At 46.0% G+C, this 23,100-nt stretch overlaps 1 protein-coding gene across 4 annotated transcripts in view; it reads left to right on the top strand.

Annotated features, from left to right (window-relative positions):
* The window catches only part of EEFSEC (eukaryotic elongation factor, selenocysteine-tRNA specific), a 250,880-nt gene that overhangs the window by 76,344 nt on the left and 151,436 nt on the right, over positions 1-23,100 (top strand). For 3 of the 4 annotated variants that reach the window (XM_026501487.4, XM_057311977.1, XM_026501488.4), the window contains exon 2: positions 10,979-11,186. In XM_026501487.4, the coding sequence (XP_026357272.2) occupies positions 10,979-11,186 (208 nt within the window). Of the gene's footprint in view, positions 1-10,747; positions 10,833-10,978; positions 11,187-23,100 lie in introns of those variants that run through there. The other variant, XM_048226556.2, reaches the window with a different exon arrangement.

Raw genomic sequence — 23,100 nt, 5'->3', positions numbered from 1 at the left:
TTCTCTTATAAATCTACCTGAGTTCCTTCATGCTTCTGTTCAAGACCACTTCCTTTGTATTTCCCTCCAATGAGGAACATGTGGGCTCAACCTCTGAACTTGGCAGCTCCTGATTTTCTCTTCCCTTGGCCTTGTGGTGGGCACGTGCTCTGTGGTAGCATACTGCTTTGGATTTGACTTCATACCTCCAGTTTGGTAGCTGTGCAACTGTGGGAGAGTCACTTCAGAGCTCTCCAAGTCTCCGTTTCTCCATTTATAGAAAGTGTGCATAATAATAAATTCCTCCTTCTTGGGCTGTTGTGAAGATTGATTGAAATAGTGTGCGTGTTGCATTCTTGGGCATTCGATGAATGTTCATTTTCTCTCTCCTATTTCCCCAACTTGTTGACACTCTAGTCATTGTTTTATTTATTTTTTTCATTTTGAAATAATTTCAAACTTACAGAAGACTTGCAGTAGTACAGAAAACTCCCACATACCCTCCACTCTTTAGTTATCCTCAGGACCGTCTCTGAATGTGTTGTCTGGTTTTGGTGCACCCGGGCATGGGGGTTGCTCTCCAGCAAGCCTGACAACCGCCGATGGGGATTGAGGACAGGTCTGTGTTTCCTACATCGATCTTGCGGAAGGACAGAATGTCATTAACAGAACATCTTTATGACCCCTAGACAGACGTAATGAGGTCTACCTCCATCTCTCTTCTGCCCCCCATCCCCCAACATTGCATTGTTATAACTTGTAGAATCAAGTGCAGGCTCTTTAAGGAGACTTTCCCAGTAGGAGAGATGCCTGCCAAGAATGATGTCTGAGATGTTTTTATGTGTGCATAGGTACCGCATTAAGAGACATTAAGCACTGCAAGAGAGTTATTCTGTCTTCAGGGTTCTTTAAATCCTTTAAGTCCATTAAGGAAAAGTTGTCTCTCTGTTTGGTGTCTGGAGCTTTAACACTTCTCTTAACATGGTGAGCTCCATACCTATGGTAGCAACTGTGTCTGGCTAGAATTTAATAGTGTTTTATTTTCCGTGTACTTGTTTTTGGTCCTTTTACTAACCATAAGGTAAGTAATTTAAAAAAATTTTTTTAAAAACAAATTGATTTTGAATCAATAATATATGTGTGTGGTTTGAAATTGAAAAGGTGCAAAAGCATAGACAGTAAGAAGTAGATCCCCCATGCGCCTGGGTCCCTGCTTACCTGGCTTACTTCCCCAGAGACAAACATTTGTGATCAGTTTCTTCTAAAAATTCCAAGGACAGTGATTTCGGCATACACTTTCTCATGCACAACATGTAGAAGTGGCGGTATACTGTGTACACCCCCTTGGCGAGACGTCCACTCAGGGAATAGAACCGCTGTGTGCTTTTTAGTAGCTGTGTAATATTCTGTTATGTGGTTATACTGTAATGTAGGTAACAGCCTCCCTCCTGATGGGCAACTAGGCTGGCTCCATGTTTTGGCTAATGCAGTCAAGTTGCAACGGTGGCCTTGAATGTGCCTCATTTGCATGGGGGGTGTTGCTGAATCACAGTATACACTTCTGATGGCTGTTGCCAGGATGGCCTCCAAAGAGGTTTTGTCAGCACATGTCCCAAATGGACAGGCCACATTCTTAGTGGCAGGGTGTCATCAGTGTTTGGAAGGACAGTGTGGCCCTGGAGTGGCAGAGCTTGACTTTGAATTCTAGCCCTTTCTTCCCAGTCCTGTGACCTAATCTCATCTCTAAATGGGGGTAGTGATGCAAGGCTGTGTGGAGGGTTTAAGGAGTCAGCGTGTGTAGTCAGCAGCACCTGGCAGGGCAAGGACTTATTACTCGTCTTGTGGTATTATTTTTGTCAACCCACCAGGTGAAAACTACAGTCTTAGCATCATTTCAATTTGCATTTTTCTTGTTATAGGTAAGGTAGGCATCTTATTATATGTCTGAGCTTGTGTATTTCTTTTCTTTGCCCTTGCTTCTTGTCTGACTTCCCTCCAGCCACCCCACTCTCCTTGCTGGTCCTTGGACACCCAGACCCCCTGACACCCCATCGGGTCTTTGTACCGGACCCTCCCTTGGCCTGGAGTGCTCTTCCCCTGGTTAACTGCCAGCTCCTCTCCTCCAAGTCCTGACTCAAATATCTCCTTCTCAGTGAGGCCCATCCTGACAGCCTGAATTAAAATTGTAACCCTCCTGCCTCCTGTACATTCCTGAGCTGTTTTTTCTTGCTCTCTTTTCCTTAGGACACTTAACCATCCTCCCCGCTTCTGGAGACTCGACGTATTATATGTGTTGTTGGCTTTTTACTTCACTGGCCAGTGAGTCCGTCTTGTAAGACTGTCATCTGTCCTCATCACTGCTGTGCCAAGCACCAGTCTAAGGTCTCGCAAGTAGGAGGTGCTCAGTCAGTGTGCTTAGTGTGAGCTCTCTGTAGAGATTGTTGCCATTTTTGATTGGATCACTGCTCTTTTTATTATCAGTTTGAAGAAGCTTTTTAACTTTTAAGGAGAGTAGTCCTTTGTGGCTAGTGTGTCCCTAGTCATGTTGGCCTTTATCATATTTTTGTCCATGCAGAATTGTTTGATTTTTATGTTGTTGAATTTGTCAGTCTTTTTTTTTTTTTCTTTTATATCTTTCTGCGTTTTGTGTCTTACCTAGGTGGGTTTTGTTTTGTTTTAAGATTATAAAAAATTTTTTCACATGTTTTCTTCCAGGACTTTTATGATTTTATATTTTTATGTTTAAAGCTTTGGTCCTTGGGAATTTATTTTGGTGTGAGTGTGAGGTAGAGCCTCAACTTTAGTTTTCTCTAGATGGCTGCCTGCTGTCCCCGTGTCCCAGGTGAGTGCTTTTCCCCTGTTGACACATGTGGACAGGGAGGCCCAGAGAAGGAAAGCTGCTCACCCCTATCTCGCAGCCGGCGGGTCTCATTCTGTACCACCGCCCTCTCTCAGCTCTTCGGGGGTTTTGCCACGAGTCACCAGCGTTTATTGTTTTTTGGCTTTTCTTCCTTTTGGCGGAGGCCCAGCACCTCTATGTGTCTGCTGTCTTGTCCACAGCTGTGTATTTGTTTCCTTGGTCTCTTACACGGGCTCTCTTTGTTGTTTCCCCTGTTCCTCCGCTGCTAACATCGCTCCCATTGTTCCTCTCCCGGGTTTCTCTAGGTGCTGATGAATGCCTCCTTTCGCTGCCTCCTGGAGGACCATGCCTCTGGTTTGGGATGCGTCCTAGAGGACCCTGGCGGTTTGCCTTTTCACCTTGTCCGCTCTCTTTCCTCCTCCCATCCTCAGGGCCTTTCCCGCTTGCTCTTTGGGATATTGGAGAGTTCCCAGGAGGTGCAGCAATGGCCATAGAAAAAGGAAGACATTTTTAAGTTTCTCAGCCCTGGGTTCTAGCCCTGCCTCTCCTGTTTACTGTGGTGTGATGAGACCTCAGATTGCTCTTTATTAAAATGAGAGAGTCTCCTCCTCATGGGATTTGGTAAGGGCAGAGCTAACACACGTCAAGCAGGAGTCATGAGCCCATGTGCCTGTTAGGAGCCGGCTGGTGGCATAAATGCCAGGGTATGAGGCAATAGGGAGTTGTGGGGGGGGGGTGTTGTTAACGTGTCGTGGGACCTTGATGACTTATTGAAGATGTCCAGTCCTGCCTGCCCAGGTTCTCCTGTTCGGGTGTCTCCCTGCTGGTCTGATGGAATTCAGCAGGATGTTTGTGGAAGACCCTACCTTTGCAGGCTGGCTGAGAACAATAAGGACTTCCGGCCCGTTGGCGAGCGTGGTGCTCCTGGCTATTGGCTGGCACTCACCACTTCCCCTGTGGGGGGCTTCATGGATACTGCTGGATTGAGGGAGGTATTGTTAGTATTTGTTTCATGCTGCCATTAATACTCTCCCTTCTTCTTGGCCTGTAAAGGGCTTGGGGCCTTTGCGGGAAGAAGATGGCCCCTTTTGAGCTTTTATGGTACTGGGCCTCGTGATACAAGTACCGATATGATAGCAGCTCGTGTTTATTGAGCCCTTAGTATATGCCATGCGCTGTGCAGGCCCCCGCCCCTTAAGGTGTTGTCTCTACATCGACTGGCTACAGGGGAGGAATCCCAGGCTCTGAGAGGTCAGGAGCTCTATCTGCCTGAGGCTCCCCAGCTGGCAAGAGGGAAGCGGTTCCTGGGCTTGGGGGCTGGCCCTTCAGACTCCCTGCCTCCCTGCCCTGTCCCTGCATCTCTCTGGTGCCTGCCAGGGCACTGAAGGTGGGCTTCCAAGCCGCTGCTGCTTACCCCCCCCACACACACACTAAAGGTCAGCACCCCCTTCTTAGGATTCTTTCGCTCACGTGCCCCACTTGGAAGTATGCGATCCCTCTGGGCTGTCTCCTACCTTCCTGTCTGAGATTTTCCACCAGGTCTGTAGAAATCAAAATGGAGTTGTTGTCCCTGTTTTACAGATGAGAAACTAGAGCTCAGAGAGGGTAAATAGCATTAAGAAACTTCCCTTTGTCTGAAGGTGTTCATGAAAATGATCATCTGGTAGGAACAAGGGTCACAGGCACTGGAGCCTCCTCCAGTGACCGGGATCTCCTTTGGCTTTCTGGTCCCCCACTGGAGGGGCTGGGCCTGGTCAGTGCCTCTAGTCTGTTGGACTCCTGGCATGTCCTGCAGTGGGTGAAGGGACTCTGGCGGTTGTGTAGCGGCGTGGGACATCACGAATGTGTGACTCCAATGGGGGAGGCAGGTCCTAAAGAGAGGCAGGGAGGGTGAGGAGAAGGGCTGGAAGGCAGGTGTACAAGTCAGACACACCGCCTGTGCCCAGGTAGGTGCTAGGCCCATGGATACCATGGGGGCCCCACACCTGACCACTCCTCGAGCTCTTCCTTCTCCACTGTCCACACTCAGCCAGTAACCTCACTCCTTTGCCCACATGTGTTTACCTGGGGGGGTTCCTGGACAGGTGGGAGCAGTACGACTCTGAATGTGAGGCTGGGCTGAGAGCTTGGCTCAGCACTGACAGCCCTAAATGCAGCTCCGCTTACTGAGGGCTTGGCGGGCCTTCCCCTTTGATTCCCCTGCCAACCTCTTGCAGTGGGCATCTTTGTTTAGATTCTGATTTACAGATGAGGAAGCAGAGGTCCCCACTGGGGCTGTGATTTGAATGCCTGGTTGGATGCCTCCAAGCCCTGCTCTCGCCTCTTCCTCCCACTCGTGGCCCTTGGCTCCCCAGCTGCACATTGACATTCTTTGCTAAGCCCCTTCCATTTCCAAACCCTCTGATTCTATGCTGTGGAGGGCAGGACAGACATCGCTGGTACACAGTTGTACACTCTACTGTGCCAGTAGGAATCTGAGAGGGAAACTCCAGGTCACTGTACTTTGGGGAAAGTATGTGAAGGGAGGAAAACTAAGATGCACAAAATGGACATGCACATGAGTGGACTCTCCAGAAGGGGGCCAAATGGCCCCCATGGGATAGAAGTCTTGACATTTCTGGCAGAAAGTCAGGGCCAGGACAGGTGAGCCTGTGTTGGTGTCAGTCCAATACTGGGTTTTCACCCTAGCTGGATAGCTTGGAGCAAGTTATTTAACATGCCTGAGCCTCAGTCTTCTTGCCTGTAAAATGGAGAAAAAAGCAATACATTGAATAAATGAATACAAACAAGAGTAATAATGACGGCACCTTGGGATTGTAGAGCCGCATCCTCTCCTCCCGTCCTGGGCCCCCGAGGGGGACGTCTGACCCCTGCTGTCCTGTCCTGTCGCACCCACAGGGGCATGCACGTGCATCCCTACCCACGTACAGAGCAAGTGCTTCACTCTGGACACAGGCTTGCTCAGGGACACAGGATGCTGTGGTAGAAAGAAGTTAGTGGGCCCAAGTTCACACTGCTCTTACTGAGTCCTTGCTCCTGACCTTGACTTGGTCACTTCACCTCTCTGAGCCTTTGTTTTCTCGTCTGTGATACCCACATGGCAAAGTTGAGGTGCAGTTAAGACAAGAAGCAAATCTATAGAATACTGTGTGTGTGCCACAGTAGGAGTTGTAAAAGGAAAACCAATCAGAGCTGCTCACATTATTGAAGATCTCCTTTGGCCTCGGTGCTGTTCTGAGCCCTTCCCATGCGTTGTCTCCTTTAGTCTTCTCTGCAGCCCACTAACTGGGCTCGTCCCCGTCCTCATGCATGCGAGGACACTGAGGCACATGGAGGTCTGATGCATTCAGCACATGGGTCATAATAATAGGGTAGAAATAGCCATTATAGTTTTGTATTGTTGATGACAATGTATTTACATTGTTTATTGAATATTTAATACGTCACCAGTTAAAAGTACATTTTTCTTTATTTTAAATTTAATATTATTTTCTCCTTTTTAGGAGGTTTTGATTAAAGATGTAACTTTGAGGTTGCTGAAATGTTTTAAATTTTATATTCAGTTTCTCTAGCTGAAACATTTTTCTCTGAACACACATTTTTTTCTTCAGTCTCAGAAGGAAAATTATATCTCACTGATAACTTACACTTTGTTAAATGCTGACCTTTGAAAGTTTTTATTTTTATTTTTGAAATGATTAAGATATATAATCTACAGAATTGGAAATTGTAACTTTTTAAAGTACTGAGAAACTTTAACCCTGTTATAATTATTCTGCGAACCTTTAAAGGGATCTGTAGTCAGAACAACTAGATGAAAAGCTCTGATAGACGGAAAAATATAGAGGGTCATTTGTAAGCTGCAAGTTCCTGACTTGTGTTTCCCGCCCACTCGCTCGCTGTGCCCCTCTCGTCTCAGAATGGTTTCCTACCCTGGGTTCGTGGGAATTGGGAAGGACACTGTTTGATTCATTCTGTGGAAATACTGGGGATTTTGAAAAAGACAAGACGGGCCAGTTATGTCACTTCCTGTCGTCTGATCAAAAGTTTGATGAAGAAACAGGAGTAACTGAGAGCTGCTGCTGGGCAGCGGGCAGTTCCCCGCTCCTGACCCCTGGTTCTCAGGGGGGCCTGTCAAGTCGCTGTGACCTCTGGTCTCCTTAGAAGTGCCTGGTTGGCTGCGCCACAGTGGGTGTGCTCAAGAGCCTGGCCTTTGGGAGCAGAGCTGTGTGCTCCTCACAACAGAGGCAGCTTGTAGATGCTGGAGTAAGGCAGCAGAAGAAAGCCTGACCAGCCCGAGTGTTTGGGGCCCATCTGCACTTGTCTTTCCGGGTCTGTCAGGCCAGTTTCATTTCTGTCCCCAGGAGCCCAACAGGCATCATAAGTGAGATAGGCTAAATGTGTGGAATACATGCATCCTTCCCCCTCCAGCCACTGGGCCCAGACAAGGCATTCCTGGGTAGCTTTATATACCAACAAAGAATTGAATCTCCGAAAAAAGGAAGTGTCGGGACATGGGGGGAGCTATCATTTGCTCAGGTCAGCCCAACAAAGATTGCCCAAGCCGTGCCTGAGCTGGGTCTCGTGCTGGGTGCTGTGAATCCAGATTGACAGCCCAGGCTGTGGTCTGCGCATTGGAGTCGGCAGGGAGGAAGGGCCAGGGGCATGTGAAGTCTGAGTAGGGACCAAGAGCAAAAGCAGGGCAGGGAGGGGTAAGGATAATCGTGGTGCACGCCTTGATTCTCAGTGTAAAGTGGGGAGTGGGTGAGGACTGTGGGAGAGGAGGCTGGAAAGTGGCTGGGTACCTGTGCGGAAGGAGGGGCCATGTTGCACAGAGGTGAGAACAGGTGTCAGGGTTCAGATCACTCCTCTAGCACCTATTTGCCAAGAGACCAAGCGTAATCACCAGACTTCTCATCTGTACAGTGGGGTCGGGGATAGTTTGGGTTAGGTGGGGGATGATGTTTAGGTTCTAGAGGGAGCCCAGGCAGCTGGAATTACTCTTGAAAAGTCCAGAAGTCATCCATGGGATAGAGTAGCCTTGGCTCTGTGGGTACAGCTTTGCCCACTAGAATTGGGGGTCACCTGTTCGGGTGCTGGGACTGTTTCGTGTGAGGGTGGCTCTCTAGTCTTCCCAGAGAATGGCTCATAGGCTGGGAACTCAGGGTGCTCCTCCTCCCACTCACCTGCAGGCTTTGTCCCATCCTGCCTTAACACTTGGCCACACATCCTTATGACTGGTGACAGGTTTGTTTGTGGTGGGAGGACGTGAGGAGAGGTCACATCTTCTGGGGTGAGCTGGGCCCAGGCTTTGTGTGTGTGTATGTGTGTGTGTGTGTATTCACAGGTGTGTGCATATGCCTTTGGGGCAGGGCAGGGAGCACGGGGAAGGGCTCTGTGAGGTGCTCCATGGTGCTCAGTGCAGGGAGAGTGTGCCTGGACTGCGAGTTAGAAGGGAGGGGCCCAAAGCTACACCACAAGATCCATTTCAGTAAGAGGACAGCGAGGGCTCTTAGCAGAGGAACAACACAGTCAGATCAGTGTTTTATTTCTTTATCTAGTTATATACTTAATTTTATTTATTTCTGAGTGGATAGTACACACCTCTGTTTAAAATTAAAAGGTATGGAAGAGGGCGCCTGGGTGCCTCAGTCATTTAAGCATCCAGCTCTGGATTTCAATTCAGGTCATGATCTCAGGGTCATGAGATCGAGTCCCACATCAGGCTCCATGCTCGGTGGGGAGTCTGCTTGAGATTCTCTCTCTGTCCTTCTGCCCCTCTCCCCCACTCATGTGTGTGCACACTCTCTCAAATAAATAAGTCTTCACCAAAAAGAAGGTTCAGAAGAACATGCAGTCAGGTCTCCTTCTAACTCCATCCCGTACCTGTCACCTAGCTCCTCTCCCACAGACAACCAAAAGTTAGTTGTTTCTTTTGCATTCCTTCAGACATGTTTTATGCATATGGAAGCAAACATTCACATACAACACACACACACACACACACACACACACACACACACACCCCTTTTCCCTCTTTTAAACACAGATTACATTGTCCACCCTTAGTTCTTCTCACTCGCTCCACCTTGGACACTGTTCCATGGGAGTAAATAAAGAGCTTCTTCATTCCTTCTCAGGGCTGGATAGTGTTCTACTGTATGGATGTAGCATGATTTATTTTTAATATGTCCTCCACTGATGGACATTTACATGTTTTCCAGCTGTACCTACAACAAGCATGAGCATGTATGTGGGCTTGGCTGGGTCAAAGTGTGAATTTTTATAGCTGTTTCTGAATTGACATCCATAGAGGTTATATTGATTTAACCTGGCTCAGTGTATGAATCAGTCATATAGTTGTAGAAAGTTCCTTCTGGGAGGCTGTTTGGATTTCAGAGGGACAAGTCCCAGGTGAAGGACAAGTCTTTCTCCATTAGGGGATGTCTGATGTGGGCCTGACTTGTGTGATGGGGTATGGATGCCAGAGGTGAGTTGGTGATTTGGTAGATACGAGAGGGAGTCTTATCAGGTGGTGGGGTTTTTAGGTCTCCGTTGTTTAAAAGGTGTAGGTGATAGAACCAGTGTATCCCCCCAACCCCTTATGGCTATAGTAGAGGCCTAGGTCTTACTGCCTGGTAGGATGAGGGAGATGTCCATGCTGGCTGCCGTGAGCACCGGCCCCTTTGTCCACAGCTCCGCTCTGTCGCTGGGACAGGGTGAGGTAGAAGAAGGGGCTGGGAAGGGCAGAGCAAAGGGGCAGGAAGGACAGCTGGGACGTTCTGAGGCCTTCCTAGAGCCAGAGACACTGTTTCTCCTGGGGGAGGCCAGAGGCGCTGTGCAGGTCCGTGGTGACCAGGGAAGAGTGCTTCAGTAGTGGAGCCAGGCTCCCTGGTGTCTGGTGGCCTTTGGTGCCAGTTGGTCTAGAGCAAGTACCCCCGTGACTCTGAGTCCCACCTTCCTCTGAAACACTGGTTGTGGAGATTAAGTGGTTGACTAGCACACACGGTAAATGTGTCAACAGGAAAGACCTCCCCTTCACCTTGCCTCCTTTCTCAGGAGTGAGCTTGGGTCATGGGTCACCCATAGAGAGTCTTCCTCGGTATCACCATGATGATAATTTGTCCTAAAAATCCCTTCTGGGGCAAAGGGGAATATAATCTGCATATTCCTGTATCCGCAAAATAACTTTTTTTTTTTGTAAAACTACTTCAAATCCTATTAAGAAGGACACATTCCCTTCATTGGCTAACATTAGTTTTCCTAACATGGGGCAGGGCAGCTTCCCTTCATTGACTCCTCTGTAATTTGTCCCTCTGCTATTGTTCAGCTCAGGTGTATTTAGGGCATGCTCACAACCAGGCATGCATACGTAATACAGAATGCAGACACACACAACACACACATACGTACACATGCACCCACACATGTATGTATAGAGACACACGCACGTATTTACATACATGGTATTCACTATTGAGGTAGCTGAACCTTGGATTGCACCTAACCTCCCTGAAAGAGAAAGAGATCCCGCCCAGAACGGAAAGGACAAAAGAAGTGCGTAGCTATAATGCAGCCATGTGTGAGAGGATCAAGATGAGCCGAACTACTGTGAGGGGAAGACCCAGGAGCCACAGAGGAGACACCTCCCACGTCTCCCCGTTAGTTTTCTGGTCTATCTGCTGTCTTGGCAAAGCCAAATCTCTAGACATTCGCCAAGTCTAAAACTTGGATTTTTCCTGCTTGGACAATTTTTCCTAGGTAGGATGGAATGAAAATGAGAACATTGAGGCAGTAAAATGGTGTGGGTTTTGGGGTCCCCCAACCCTGCTGCATGCTGGCTCTGGGGCTCTGGGTGAGCTCTCTGTATTTCATGGGCCTCAATTTCCTCCTCTCCAGATGAGGTAACATGCCCATCCCTCCTGGTGGTCGGTCATGCGGACTCCGTGAAATCACGCAGTCAGAGTCCCTCACCCGTGGCCAGAGCTAGAAGGTGTGTCATGGTCCTTCCTTTCCCACCCCAGCCACTTTTATCTTAATACGTGGCGGATTTTCCTTAACCTCAAACGTCAGGCCACTTTCTGCAGAGTCCTCTCCCCCATTTCCTGTTTTAACCTTGTCTTTTCGCTCTCCTTGCAGGGGCCCAGATCATTGATCTGATGATGCTGGTCATTGATGTGACCAAAGGGATGCAGACCCAGTCAGCGGAGTGCCTTGTGATCGGGCAGATTGCCTGCCAGAAGTTGGTCGTGGTGCTAAACAAAATAGACCTCTTAGCTGAAGGAAAGAGACAGGCAGCCATCGATAAAATGACCAAGAAAATGCAGAAGACCCTGGAAAACACCAAGTAGGTTTGTTAATGAGTGGCGTATCCACCTGTATAAGCTGGCTCTGGGGGCACACTTCATTTCATCAACATAGATTGGGCAGGTGTTACCCATGCGTCCTAGTAAATGGGATCTTGCCTGGCACTTACTCTCATCAAGGGTAAAGGCTAAGGTGCTGTTGCAAGAGACCAAAAAATACAGAAGCATAAGGAAACTAGAAGTTGATTTCCTAGGTAATTTCCTAATGTGAACAGTTGGGGGGGTTCTTCTCTGCACAGCTTTCAGAAACCCAGGCTTCCTCCATCTTGCTGCCATTCCACTGTAGGGTGAGTCCTTGTCTACGTGGTCAAAGCAGGCACGGGCACTACTGCGTTCACGTTTGCGGGAGAGTCCAGTGTGTCAGGAAATGTCTGGGCCTAGAAGGGGCACACACCCTTCTCACAGATTCTGTGGGTGAGGGAGGACTCAGTCCTACCTGCTCATGTCACCCACGCCTTGGTGTCAGAGAGGCCAGGAAACAGATCCCTTCACATCTGCTTAGCTACAACTCAGTTATCGAAAAGGGGAGATTGGTTTTGCTGGATGACTACGTGTTTCTGTCACAGAGGCCTGTAAAATTGGGTGGATGGATGGTTGGATGGATGGGCAGACTTTGCTGTTGGAGGGGAGACCAGGAAAGACAAGATCACAAAGGACCTTCATAGTACTTCACACCAAGGGTTTTATGATTTCGTCTTGCAGAAAGTAGGGAGTCCTTAAAGAGTCTGAGCAAGGAAGTGGCTGAAAGGTTCTCCTATCCAGAGATGGCTGGCAGTAGGTGGAAGGATGGCTCGGTGACAAGGATCCAGGGGGAGTAGAGAACAGACAGGGAGAGACAGTGTGGTGGTGCTCCCAGGGAGAGAAGTGTGGTCTGCATTAAGGCCGTGGAGGGAGGGGAGGCTGACCTGGGGAGACCTTTAACAGGAGAAGCAACAGGCCTTGTCAAGTGATTGACTCTGCTTACCGTCCATGGGGATGGCAAGGTGGCAGTGCTGCTGCAGCATTGGGGGGGTGGGAGGGATGTGGGGACTGTGGGACAGAGAGCCACCCGCTCACTCAGGCGCCCGCAGGAGTGACTTACTCTGATGTGGTCAAGAAAATGAGAAAATGTCCTTGTTGAGCACAGAGTGTTGGCAAACCTCATTGTTTTATCAATTCCTCTCTTCCTCTCTGGGCCAGCGCCTTTTGATCAATACTAAATAGCGGTCACTGGGAGACAGCGATGCTTCCTCTTTGCTATGCAGCCCGAGACAATATCCTGCTCCTTCCACCTCTCCTTCTCCTGCCTGTGGAGGGCAAGCAAGTAGAGAGTGTTTTTGTTTCCCCGTCATAAAGATTGATATGCCTTCCCATTTATGATTTTTTTTTCAGATCCCACACCTGCAGCTCTCCCTCAGAATTCTCCAGTTGGTTAAATTGAAGCTGCAGGCCTGTGAATGGGCCGAATATGTCATAAAAGATTTCCTAGCTCTGCCTTTTGTTAGCAAAATTCATCAATCCGATAAAATCGACACATTTAGATAAGTGTTGCATAAGAATTCAGACTTTGTTATTCCCAACGGAAGTGGATATGAGACTGTAAAAAGGAAGATAAAAAATTATATCTTCTTTTTAGTGAGTTATTTGATCTCCCTGCCGTTTTATTTACTTGTCAGAAAGGGGAGAACAGGTCCTTTGGACTCCTGCATAAAAACCCAATACAATGTCAGTATTATTTGCTATGTGGGAAGGGCTTGGGTACTATTAAGGGTGAATTAATATTAACTATTTCAATTGGTTAAATTTAAGGCTAATTCTCACTTGCATTTTAAATTACTATTCCTATTTTAATTTATTGCTTGAAGGTCAAATTATGGACTTTATCACACATCCAGGGGAAATTGTCCCCCTGAAACCTCTTCTGTCCTCATTCAGTGCCCAGAGGGTAAGGAGAACAACCCCCGTACTGGAAAGGATTGCCCCCTGATGGGTTGTAGCCAGCGGATTCAGGGGCCCCGGGGCCAGGCCAAGTTGTAAGAGAACATTAGCTTTCACCTCCTTGCAGCAGAGAACTTGAAATTATTTTAAGTGACCATTTCCCTTGTGAAGTAAATCCTTTGTAAGTGCTGCTCCAAATGCAAAGAAACTTTCTACCTAAAAAGGAAAAATTAGGACTGACGAATTATGTACGTATCAAAACCTGAAAACATGAAACCTGTTAAAAACATAACTTATTTTTTCCCATCCAAAGAGCAATTGAAAGAAAATTGAAAAATAGAGAAAAATGATTAAAAGAAAGAGGAATCCACCACCCAAAGATTTCTTTTTTCAGAAGAGCTGCTGATATTTGGGTTTATTTCATTCCTACCTTTTCACTATCATATTACCCCCCGCTTTTCCTCCACATTCCTTTGATTGTAGTAAAATCTGCATAACATAATATTTATTATTTTACCCATTTGCAAATATACAGTTCACTGGCATTAAATACATTCACAAAGCTGTGTGCCCGTCACCACTGTCTGTGCCAAATACTTTTTCCGATCCCCAACATAAACTCCGTACCCATTAGACAAGACTTCCCCCTTTCCTCCTCCCCACTCCTCCCCCACCCCCAGCAGCCTTTATTCTGCTTTCTGTTGCTTTGACTTTGCCTACACTAGGTACCTTATAGAAACAGAATCCTGTACTTGGCTTTCTGTGTCTGGCTTATTTCCCTTAATGTAATGCTTTCGGGGCCCATCCGTGTTGTAGCCTGTGTCAGAATGTCACTCCTTCATAGTGGATAGTGTTCTGTTGTGTGTATGTACCTTATTTTGTTTGTCCATGCATCTATGGATAAACACTGGGCTTGTTTCCTTTGTTATTGTGGATACTGCAGTATGAACATTGGTGTACAAAGAGCTATTCAAGTCCCTGCTTTCAGTTGCTTTGGGTCTATACCTAGAAGTGGAATTGCTGGATCATGTGGTAGTTTTATGTTTAACTTTTTTGAGAAACCACCAAACTGTTCCACAGCCGCTGCACCATTTTACATTCCCACCAGCAGTGTGTTAGGGTTTCCATTTCTCCACGTCCTTGCCAGTGCTCATCATTTTCCCTTTTTTAAAATAGTTATCCTCGTGTGTATGATGTGGTATCTCGTTGTGGCTTCCCCGAACCCCTTTTTGCTGGTTTCCCCCCCGGTTTTATTGAGAAATAATTGACATACATGAATATATAAGTTTAAGGTGTGACACCATGGTGGTTTGATTTATCTATGTTGTGAAATGATTATCACAATAGGTTCAGCTAACATCCATCTTCTCAAAAAAATACAATAAATAGAAAAGAAGAAAGAAAAAAAGCGAAAAAAAAATGTTCCTGCGACAAGAACTCCTAGGACCTACTCTCTTAACACGATTCCTGTGTATCACGTGGTAGTGTTAGCTACAGTCATCACATTGCACCTCATGTCCCTAGGACGTATTTGTCTTATAACTGCAAGCTTGTACCTTTTGACCACCTTCTCCAGTTTCCTCTCCCCCCACCCTCTGCCTCTGATGACCGCAAATCTGCTCTCTTTCAGAGTTTTATTTTTTGTTTTTGCTTTTTTAGATTCTGTAGATAAGTTGAAGTCACACATTGTCTTTCTCTGTCTGACTTATTTCACTTAGCATAATCTCTTTGAGGTTCATCCATGTTGTAGCACATGGTAGGATTCCCTTGTTTTTTATGGATGAATGATATTCCATTTTATACACCCCCCCACACAACTTCTGTGTCCATTCATCCGTCGGTGGACACTTAGGTTCTTTCTGTCCTGGCTATTGTAAACAATGCCGCAATGAACATGAGGGTGCAGATGTCTTTCCAAGTTAGTGTTTTCATTTTCTTTGGATATATTCCCAGAAGTGGATCTATTTTTAATTTTTTGAGGTTCCTCCATACTGTTTTCCGTAGTGGCTGCAACAATTTACACTCCTACCCACAGTGCACACGGGTTCCCCTTTCTCCACATCCACACCAGCATTTGTTAACCCCCTTGTCTTTTTGGTAATGGCCATTCTAACACACATGTGAAGCGATATCTCTTTGTGGTTGTCACTTGCGTTTTCTTAATGACTAGTGATGTTGAGCATCTTCCCATGTACCAGTTGGCCTTTCAAATATCTTCTTTGGAGAAATGTCTATTTAGGTCCTTTGTCCATTTTTCAATCAGGTTTTTCTTGTTGTTTGTTTTGTTGTTGTTGTTGAATTGTAGGGTAACTTTATATATTCTGGATATCAATCCCTTGTCAAATATATGATTTGCAAATGTTTTCTTTTATTCTGTAAGTTGACTTTTTACTTTCTTCACAGTGTCCTTGGAGGCACAAATGTTTTTTTGTTTTTTTAAATATTTTATTTATTTATTCTACAGAGATAGAGACAGCCAGCGAGAGAGGGAACACAAGCAGGGGGAGTGGGAGAGGAAGAAGCAGGCTCACAGCGGAGGAGCCTGATGTGGGGCCCGATCCCATAACGCCGGGATCACGCCCTGAGCTGAAGGCAGACGCTTAACCACTGTGCCATCCAGGTGCCCCGGCACAAATGTTTTTAACTTTGATAAAATCCAGTATATTTATTTTTTCTTTTGCTGCCTGTGTTTTTGAAATTGAAATTGTTTCCAAATCAAATGTCATGAAGATTTTCCCCAATTTTTTTCTTAAGAATTTTATAGTGTTGGCTCCTAAGTTCAGGTCTTTCATCTATTTCTATATATGGTAATTTTTATATATGGTATAAGTTTATATGCGGTGTAAATTAAGGGCCCAGCTTCATTATTTGCACGTGGATATCCAGTTTTCCCAGCACCATCGAAAGGATTGTCCTTTCCCCTTTTACCCTTGTCAAAAATCAGTTTGATCATACATGTGTGGGTTTATTTCTGGGTTCTCTGCCAGTACCACATTGCTTTGTTTACCTTTGTAGTAAGTTTCAAAGTCAGGACATTGAGTCCTCCAGCTTTCTGCTTCTCCAATATTATTTTGGGTATATGAGGCTCCTTGCAATTCTTATATGAGTTGGAGGATTTGCTTTTCCATTTCTGCAAAAAATGGTTGTTGGAATTTTCATTGGGATTGCATTGAATCTGTAGATACCTTTGGGTGGTACAAACATCTAAACAGTGTTAGGTCTTCCAATCCATGAACATGATGCCTTTCCATTTGTTTAGGTCTTCTTTAATTTTTCTAATCAGTGTGTTGTAGTTTTCATTATATAGCTCTTTCACATCCCAAGTATTTAATTCTTTTAGATGCCATTATAAATGGAACTGCTTTCTTAATTTCCTTTTCAGATTGTTTTTTGCTGGAGTACAGAAATACAACCAATTTTTGTGTGTTGATCTTGTACCCTGCAACTCTGCTGAATTCAGTTCTCCCTTTTAAACATGTAGTTGTAATTATGAGCTTTTTGCATTTTTGATTTCTGCTTTCATAACTTAACATTTGTGTGACACTTTTCATGTAACCATCACTCCATTGTAGTCCCTTAGATTGGCATAAGTTTTCCTTCTTATAAGTAAATAACCCTGGGGTGAACATCTTCGACCATCCTTAAACATTTTCTGTATTTTAGGGCTTTTTCCTTCTGAGACATTTCCAGGTGTGACATTACCGGACCAAAGGGCACGAGTCTTTTCAAACCTGATTGTACACTGCCCTATTCTTTTCCAAAATGGTTTGTACCATTTACACAGATATTCAGAGCTACCTTTGGTATCTAATTTTAAAATATATTTGAAACTTAGTAGGATAGAAATGGTATGATACTCTTGTTTTAATATGTGATTCTGTAATTAATGGGGACGTTTAACATTTTTCCTTAAGTGTATTAAATAGTCGTGCTTTTGTGTGTTTGAATTAGGCCTATACATTTTGTCTATTTGCCTCTTGAGATGTTAATGCTTTCTTTTTGATTTTCAGGAGTGTTTAATGTTAACAGAGATGTTGTTATTAATTAACCCTTTGCCTATCATGTTTGCTACAAATAAGTCTTCAGCATTTGTTGGTTGTCTTTCCATTTTAGTTGCTTTTTTTGACATGCAGAAGTTTCTAATTTTTGTGTAGTCAAACTCTTTGATTGTTTTTCTTTGTGATTTCTTTATCTCTGAAAGCATTTAAAATTACTCTTGCATAAGCATTTATCAATGTTAACAGAAATCAAAATAGAAGATAAAAATGTACCCACAATCTTCCCAGTGCATCAAATTAAAGTGTTCTTTCCCTAGGATCCCTGTCAGTCTTTCCCACATGTACATAATTTGAGGTAGTTGTTATCACAACATTGACACTGTTCTGTGTTCTAGGCTTTTCTGTTTATTTTCCCACTAAATGTTATCATCTGACAGCATCCTTGATGCATCTTTCTCTCAGACTCCCTCTGTGTTTCCTCCTGCTTTTTAAACACTTTCTATTTCCTTATTTCTGTTTTAGCCAAGGCCATCTGCTGAGAGCCCACCTGGGGCTCCCTTGGCCCTGCCTCCCTCCCTGGGATTGAGTGGAATGCCAAATCTCAAGTGATTGGGCTGCCGCCCAGCTGACTTACAAGGTGTGCATTTCATACTAGCTTTGTGGTTGACTAGCTGTGTGGTCTTGGGCAACTCTCTTTATCTTTCTGAGTTGGTGTTTCTTCTTTTGTAAAATGGGAGCTGATAAGTTTAGCCTCACAGTATTTGTTCTGAGGGAGCATTTGATGGCACGTAGTAGGTTCTTAGCAATCACAGCTGTAAGGTGTGGAGTACCCACTGTGTGCTTGGCACTGTACCAGGAATTTCCCATATACAATCAATCAGATCCTCATAGTAACCCTGGGGGAAGGTTTTGTGTCTGGGTTGACTGGTGAGAAAACTAAAGTATAATAAATATTGGCTGTTTTGAATTGTTTCCAAACTGGAAACTTACACAAGTATCTCCTGCTTTTCAAAGTTTGCATTATACCGCTTTGTTTTTATGAGAGACCTACCTTATTAGTACCTGTTTTCACTAACTGAAGGAAATCCGGAGAGGATTTTTGTTTTTATGAAAAAAGGCGAAAAGCAACAATAGTGTACAGTGTCTGCTTTGCAGTGAGTCCTTAGAGTGGTGCTGCCAAGCCCCTTCCCCGGGAACTACACTCAGCATCTCAGCATCAAGCCGCCATCGCTTTGAACTGCGTCTGTGAACATCGGTGCCTTATGTCAATTTATTTTGTGCATCTGTTAGTAGATGTGTCCTAAGGTATCATAACAGCCTAGGAGAGGTTGTTTTTTGGGTCTGGGAACTCTCCTTTTTCCATATAAACGAATGGTAATTGCTTCTTCACTTTATGCCATTTTGCCTTACAGAAGGTTTCATAGGAACGGCCTACTTTCGGGGGGTGGGGAAACCTGTACTTTATTTGTTTATGTCTTTTACATGAGTTATACACGCGCACACGCGTGCACACACACACACACACACACACACACTTTTTTTTTCTTTCTTTCTTTCTTTTTTTTTTTTTAACTTATCTTAGATCGTTTTTGTGTGTTGTCGAAGGTCAGCCTGCATGCACAGTCAGCATGTCTGGGCTTGGTTGGAACTGTGATGTACCACAGCTGTGAGGGGAGTCTGGAGGAGGCGGTGGGTGTCGGGAACAGGAGAAGCACTTGAATGTGCTCCAGGTCAGCTCCTGCCTGCACTGCTGAGCTGTGGGGCTGGGCCCAAGGCTCTTCCTCACATCTCTGGTTGGAGACTCTTGTGCTCCTAGAACCCAGACACCAGTCTGGATCTGAAACTCGAGGCAAGAGGGGCCTCTTGTCCCCTTAGGGGCTGCTGAACTTTACTTCTGCCTCTAGAAGCCAGGATCTCCAGTGTGTGGCATGTTCAGGAAATCAGCAAGGCCAGCTTCTCTTGAGCCTGGGAAAGGGCCAGATACTCAGCCCAACACACCGTTATGTTTTGTTACAATACATTGCCCAAAAGCGTTTGGATAAAAAATAATTGAATTTCCGAAAGCTTTATGGTTAATCGCTGGAATTCTTAGTGCACGCTTTTAGCCTTCTCTGTCCCTCTGGGCCTCAGGCTCATGGAGCGTAAGCAGAGATGATGCACATGTACTGGGCCCTGGCTTGTGGTTGGGTCCTGGTTCACTGATTGCCGTGGCTGGAGTCCTCCCTGTGGACTGAGAATGGACTCTTCCTCTCCTCCGTCATGGGAGAGGCCTGGACTCTGGACTCCTACAGACCAGCCACTTACTCCCTGGGCCCCCTGGCAGCCCCGGGCAAGTCACTTGGCTTCTCTGAAAATAGGGGTCAGAGTCCCTGCTCATGGGGTATTGAGATCACACGAGAGCACGGAGCATGGTGCTAGCGCAGAGCAGACTGTCCACTCCTTTCCTCTCCTTTTCTTTCTTTTTCTCTTAGGTTTCTTGCCTTCTTTGTCTCTCTTCCTCAGTGTTTTTATTTCTTCCCTCACTATTCCTTTCTTTTTCCTCCTTCCTTCCCTCTCCCCAAAGTCTCTCCTTTCTCTCCAGTGTTGGCCTTCCCAAGGCAAAGATCTCAGTCCTGCCACTTCTGTGGGTGCACATGGTCTGTCTGAGCTGCTCTGGAGCTGGTTGGTGAGTGGGTTACAGGCCCTGTTGGGAATCTCTCCTGTGAACTTGCATCATTTCGTCACCCTGACCTTTGGACAGCCTTTACTTTACCTTTGACTCGCTCTTTAGGGAACTCCAGCTTGTCAGAGTTACTTCCTTTCTTCTTTTAAAAAAAAGCCTGATTTTTTTTAAAGGGCATGGAGTCAAAGACCAACTGAACCAGGCCCCCGATGTTCTCAAGAGTGTAGCTCCCATACACTTGGGCAGGAAAGACCAACTGGTAGAGGAAGTAACAGCGGGAGATTTGCCCAGCAGTTCAAGAGGAGAGCTGAATTCGCTTCCTCTGAGTAGCATGCGGGCTTCTGAGAAAGCGAATTGGCTTCTGGTCTGGGAGTCTAGTATTCAAATTGCTTGTATTTTATTTTATTTTTTAGAGAGGAGAAAGCGTGTGCATGCACGAGTGGGGGGTGGTACTAAGGGAGAGGAAGAGAGAGAATCTTAAGCAGGCTTCACACCCAGTGTGGAGCCTAATGCAGGGCTCGATCCCACGACCCTGAGAGCATGACCTGAGCTGAAATCAAGATGGACGCTTAACCGGCTGAGCCATCCAGGCGAGTTGGTTTTAGAAGGGCAAGTGATAACCAAGCAGGGGCGAGTTCAAAATATGTGATGCAGGTCAGGGCACTGACCCATCAGAAGGGATGCAGGAGACTAGTGGCTGCCCTGATTCTAAGGACTGTTACCAGACTCCCCACCGTGCTTTCCACACATTAACTTATTAGTGTGGGAGACAACCCTGCAGTGTAGGTCATGCTGTTTTCTGTAGGACAGGGACATGGAGGCTGAGTGAGGTGGAATGACAGCTCAGCTGTGGATTGAAAGTTAGTTCTAGGGTCCTAGGCTTCTTGCTTAAAATCCCATTCTTTCTGCCTTGCCTCACATTGCTTGTCACCAGGGTTAGGTTTGGATAGGAAGAGGAAGGGAGGGGAGTGGGGGCAGCAATAGAATAGAGTTTGGCACTAGACAAGGGCCTGACTTTTTACCTGTATTTCCAGGGGGTTTGGTGAGTTGAGTCAGTGTGAGGAGGCTGGGGCAGACCGTAGAGGGCTTTGTGGACCAGCCTAGTTGCTGGACTTCATCCTGGGATAGTCATGGAGTCCCTGAAAGTATGTAGAGGAAAAGTGGTGTTGTTGGAAGGTCATCACAGCCATGGTCAGCTCCTGGTATAGGGCCATGCACAGACTTTGGAGAGTAGTTGGCCTGGGATGGTAAGGGCCTGACCCAGGGTGGAACTTGTTGAGAATGAAAATCAGGGGATGAATTAAGCTAGATGTCAAGAGAAGAACTGATCAAATGCAGTGACTGAGGAAGACAGTGGTGACCATGTAGCTGGTGATGGCTACAGAGACCAGGGAAATGTTGTTCCATGATCAGAAACCAAGGAGGTAGGGTTGGGAAAGTGCTTGCTGGCAGAGAATGGGACATGACTACAGTGCTGGAAAGGGTCCTTGCCTGAAGACACAGATATGGGAACCATCCACAGAGGAGCCTTGGCACAGGTTATCAGAGTGTGGGGAGCTCCTGGACAGCAGTCCAGGGGTAAAAGAGCTGGATTCTCAGGGTGCTCTTGAGAGAGACTTGTAGTGGATAGGGAAGGAAGAAGGGGCTCTCAAGGAGGCAGAGGCCCTTGATAGAGGGCCATGGGAATAAAGGCTTGGGGGTGAAGAGGGTGGGGAGCCAGCTGACTGATGGTCACAGATGGGGAGAGAGTCCGAGGGAAGAACATTGACTTGACCACTGGAGCATTGCTATTGACCTTTAGGAACTTAGTTCTCTTCTGTGACCCTTCCCCCATTCCTTTTACAGTTAGAGTTAGTACTCTCAGTTAGTGCCCCAGACCCTCTTTCCCCATTGCTTTGGGAGCCTTTTATTTGTTGGGCAACCTTCATGGAGGCCAGTACAGAGGAGATGACTTAGTAAATATCCCTTGGCTTGAAAGGGGAGACAGAAGTGATATTGTGAGGGAATCAAGCATAAGCTCCTGGTGAGTAAACAGAAGTGGTATTGATTTTGAAATGCGAGTGGGGAGAGTACTAGGTATTAGGTATTGATTGAAATTGGGTATTGATTGAAAGTGACTGGGGATGGGTGGTGTCAAGCAGAAGGGTTTCCCCCCACCCCAAGAGAAGAGAAGTATGGTAATGTAGAAAGGCAGCAGGCATGCGTCCGTGGGCAGCACTGGAGGAGTTGGTGAAGGGAGGCTAGGGGATAGGGGTCAGACAGGGGTTCCTTTAGACATGGCAGGGAGACCAGGGAAATAGTGGCAGTAGATTTTTTTCTTGGACTCTTGCGTTCTCTTGCCTCTTCTTAGACTGGGTCCTTTGTCCACCTATTGAGTGTCAGAGTGGGGAAACGTAAAGGAATGGCCAAGGGTCTTGAGGAGGATGAAGAAAGCGATATTATTCACAATGAGAAACTTACTCTGTATGTCAGACAAAAGAAGTCTGGGGTTGTACTTGGATGTCGCCAAAATTCATGGGGAGGATTTGGGGAAGATGGCAGAAATTAGAAGCACTAGGAATCTGTTTCCCTATCTGCATAACAATTACAGTGGCAGAATATGTCTGATATAATAATTTTGGAACACTGGAGTCTATTGAAGGCTTTCAAGGGGAAGGCTTAGACAGTAAATTGTGGTTATTTCAGTCAGTATTAGCTCTTGGCACAACAGCAGTTATCCATTCCCCATCCCTTAGTCTCATGACAGGCGCCTGTGCAGGTCTTCCTAGAGCGGCTTGTACACAGCTTGCAGGAACCAGAGTGGGCAAAAATGACCCTGTTCTCCAAATATCAGAGATCTGTGCTCTGATCAGATTGCTGCTTCTAATCACAGAGGTGCAGACAAACAGACAGGCAGCCATTATTCTTATACATCCCTCCATTATTACAACCCCCCCCCCCCAGCTGAAGTGATTTCTGAAGGATTTGAAGGTCCAGTGCCCTTTTTTTTTTTTTTTTTTTTTGGTTCCCCCTTCATTTTTCTCTTTTTCCCCTTTCAGAAGTCAGACATTAAAGACCAAGACATTCAGAAACAACTGCAAGCATATGGGGGGAAATTACAAAGTGCCCATGCATGCCCAGAGAAAGGTTCAGATAAGACTTGAGAAGACTTTATACTCCAGGCTGAGACAGCATAGAGATACCCTGCAATAATAAAAAGAGAAAACAAAACAAAACCCCAAGAGCAACGACAAAAAACAGGAAGAATCTGATTTCCACAGTTACCATATTATTTGACTCAAATGCCCAGTTGCCAACAAAAAATCACAAGGCATATAA

Source organism: Ursus arctos, unplaced genomic scaffold, assembly GCF_023065955.2.
Source record: "Ursus arctos isolate Adak ecotype North America unplaced genomic scaffold, UrsArc2.0 scaffold_14, whole genome shotgun sequence".
NCBI classification, from domain to species: domain Eukaryota; kingdom Metazoa; phylum Chordata; class Mammalia; order Carnivora; family Ursidae; genus Ursus; species Ursus arctos.
The sequence above is the reverse complement of the archived record's forward strand: the minus strand, read 5'-3'. Positions and strand labels throughout refer to the sequence as shown.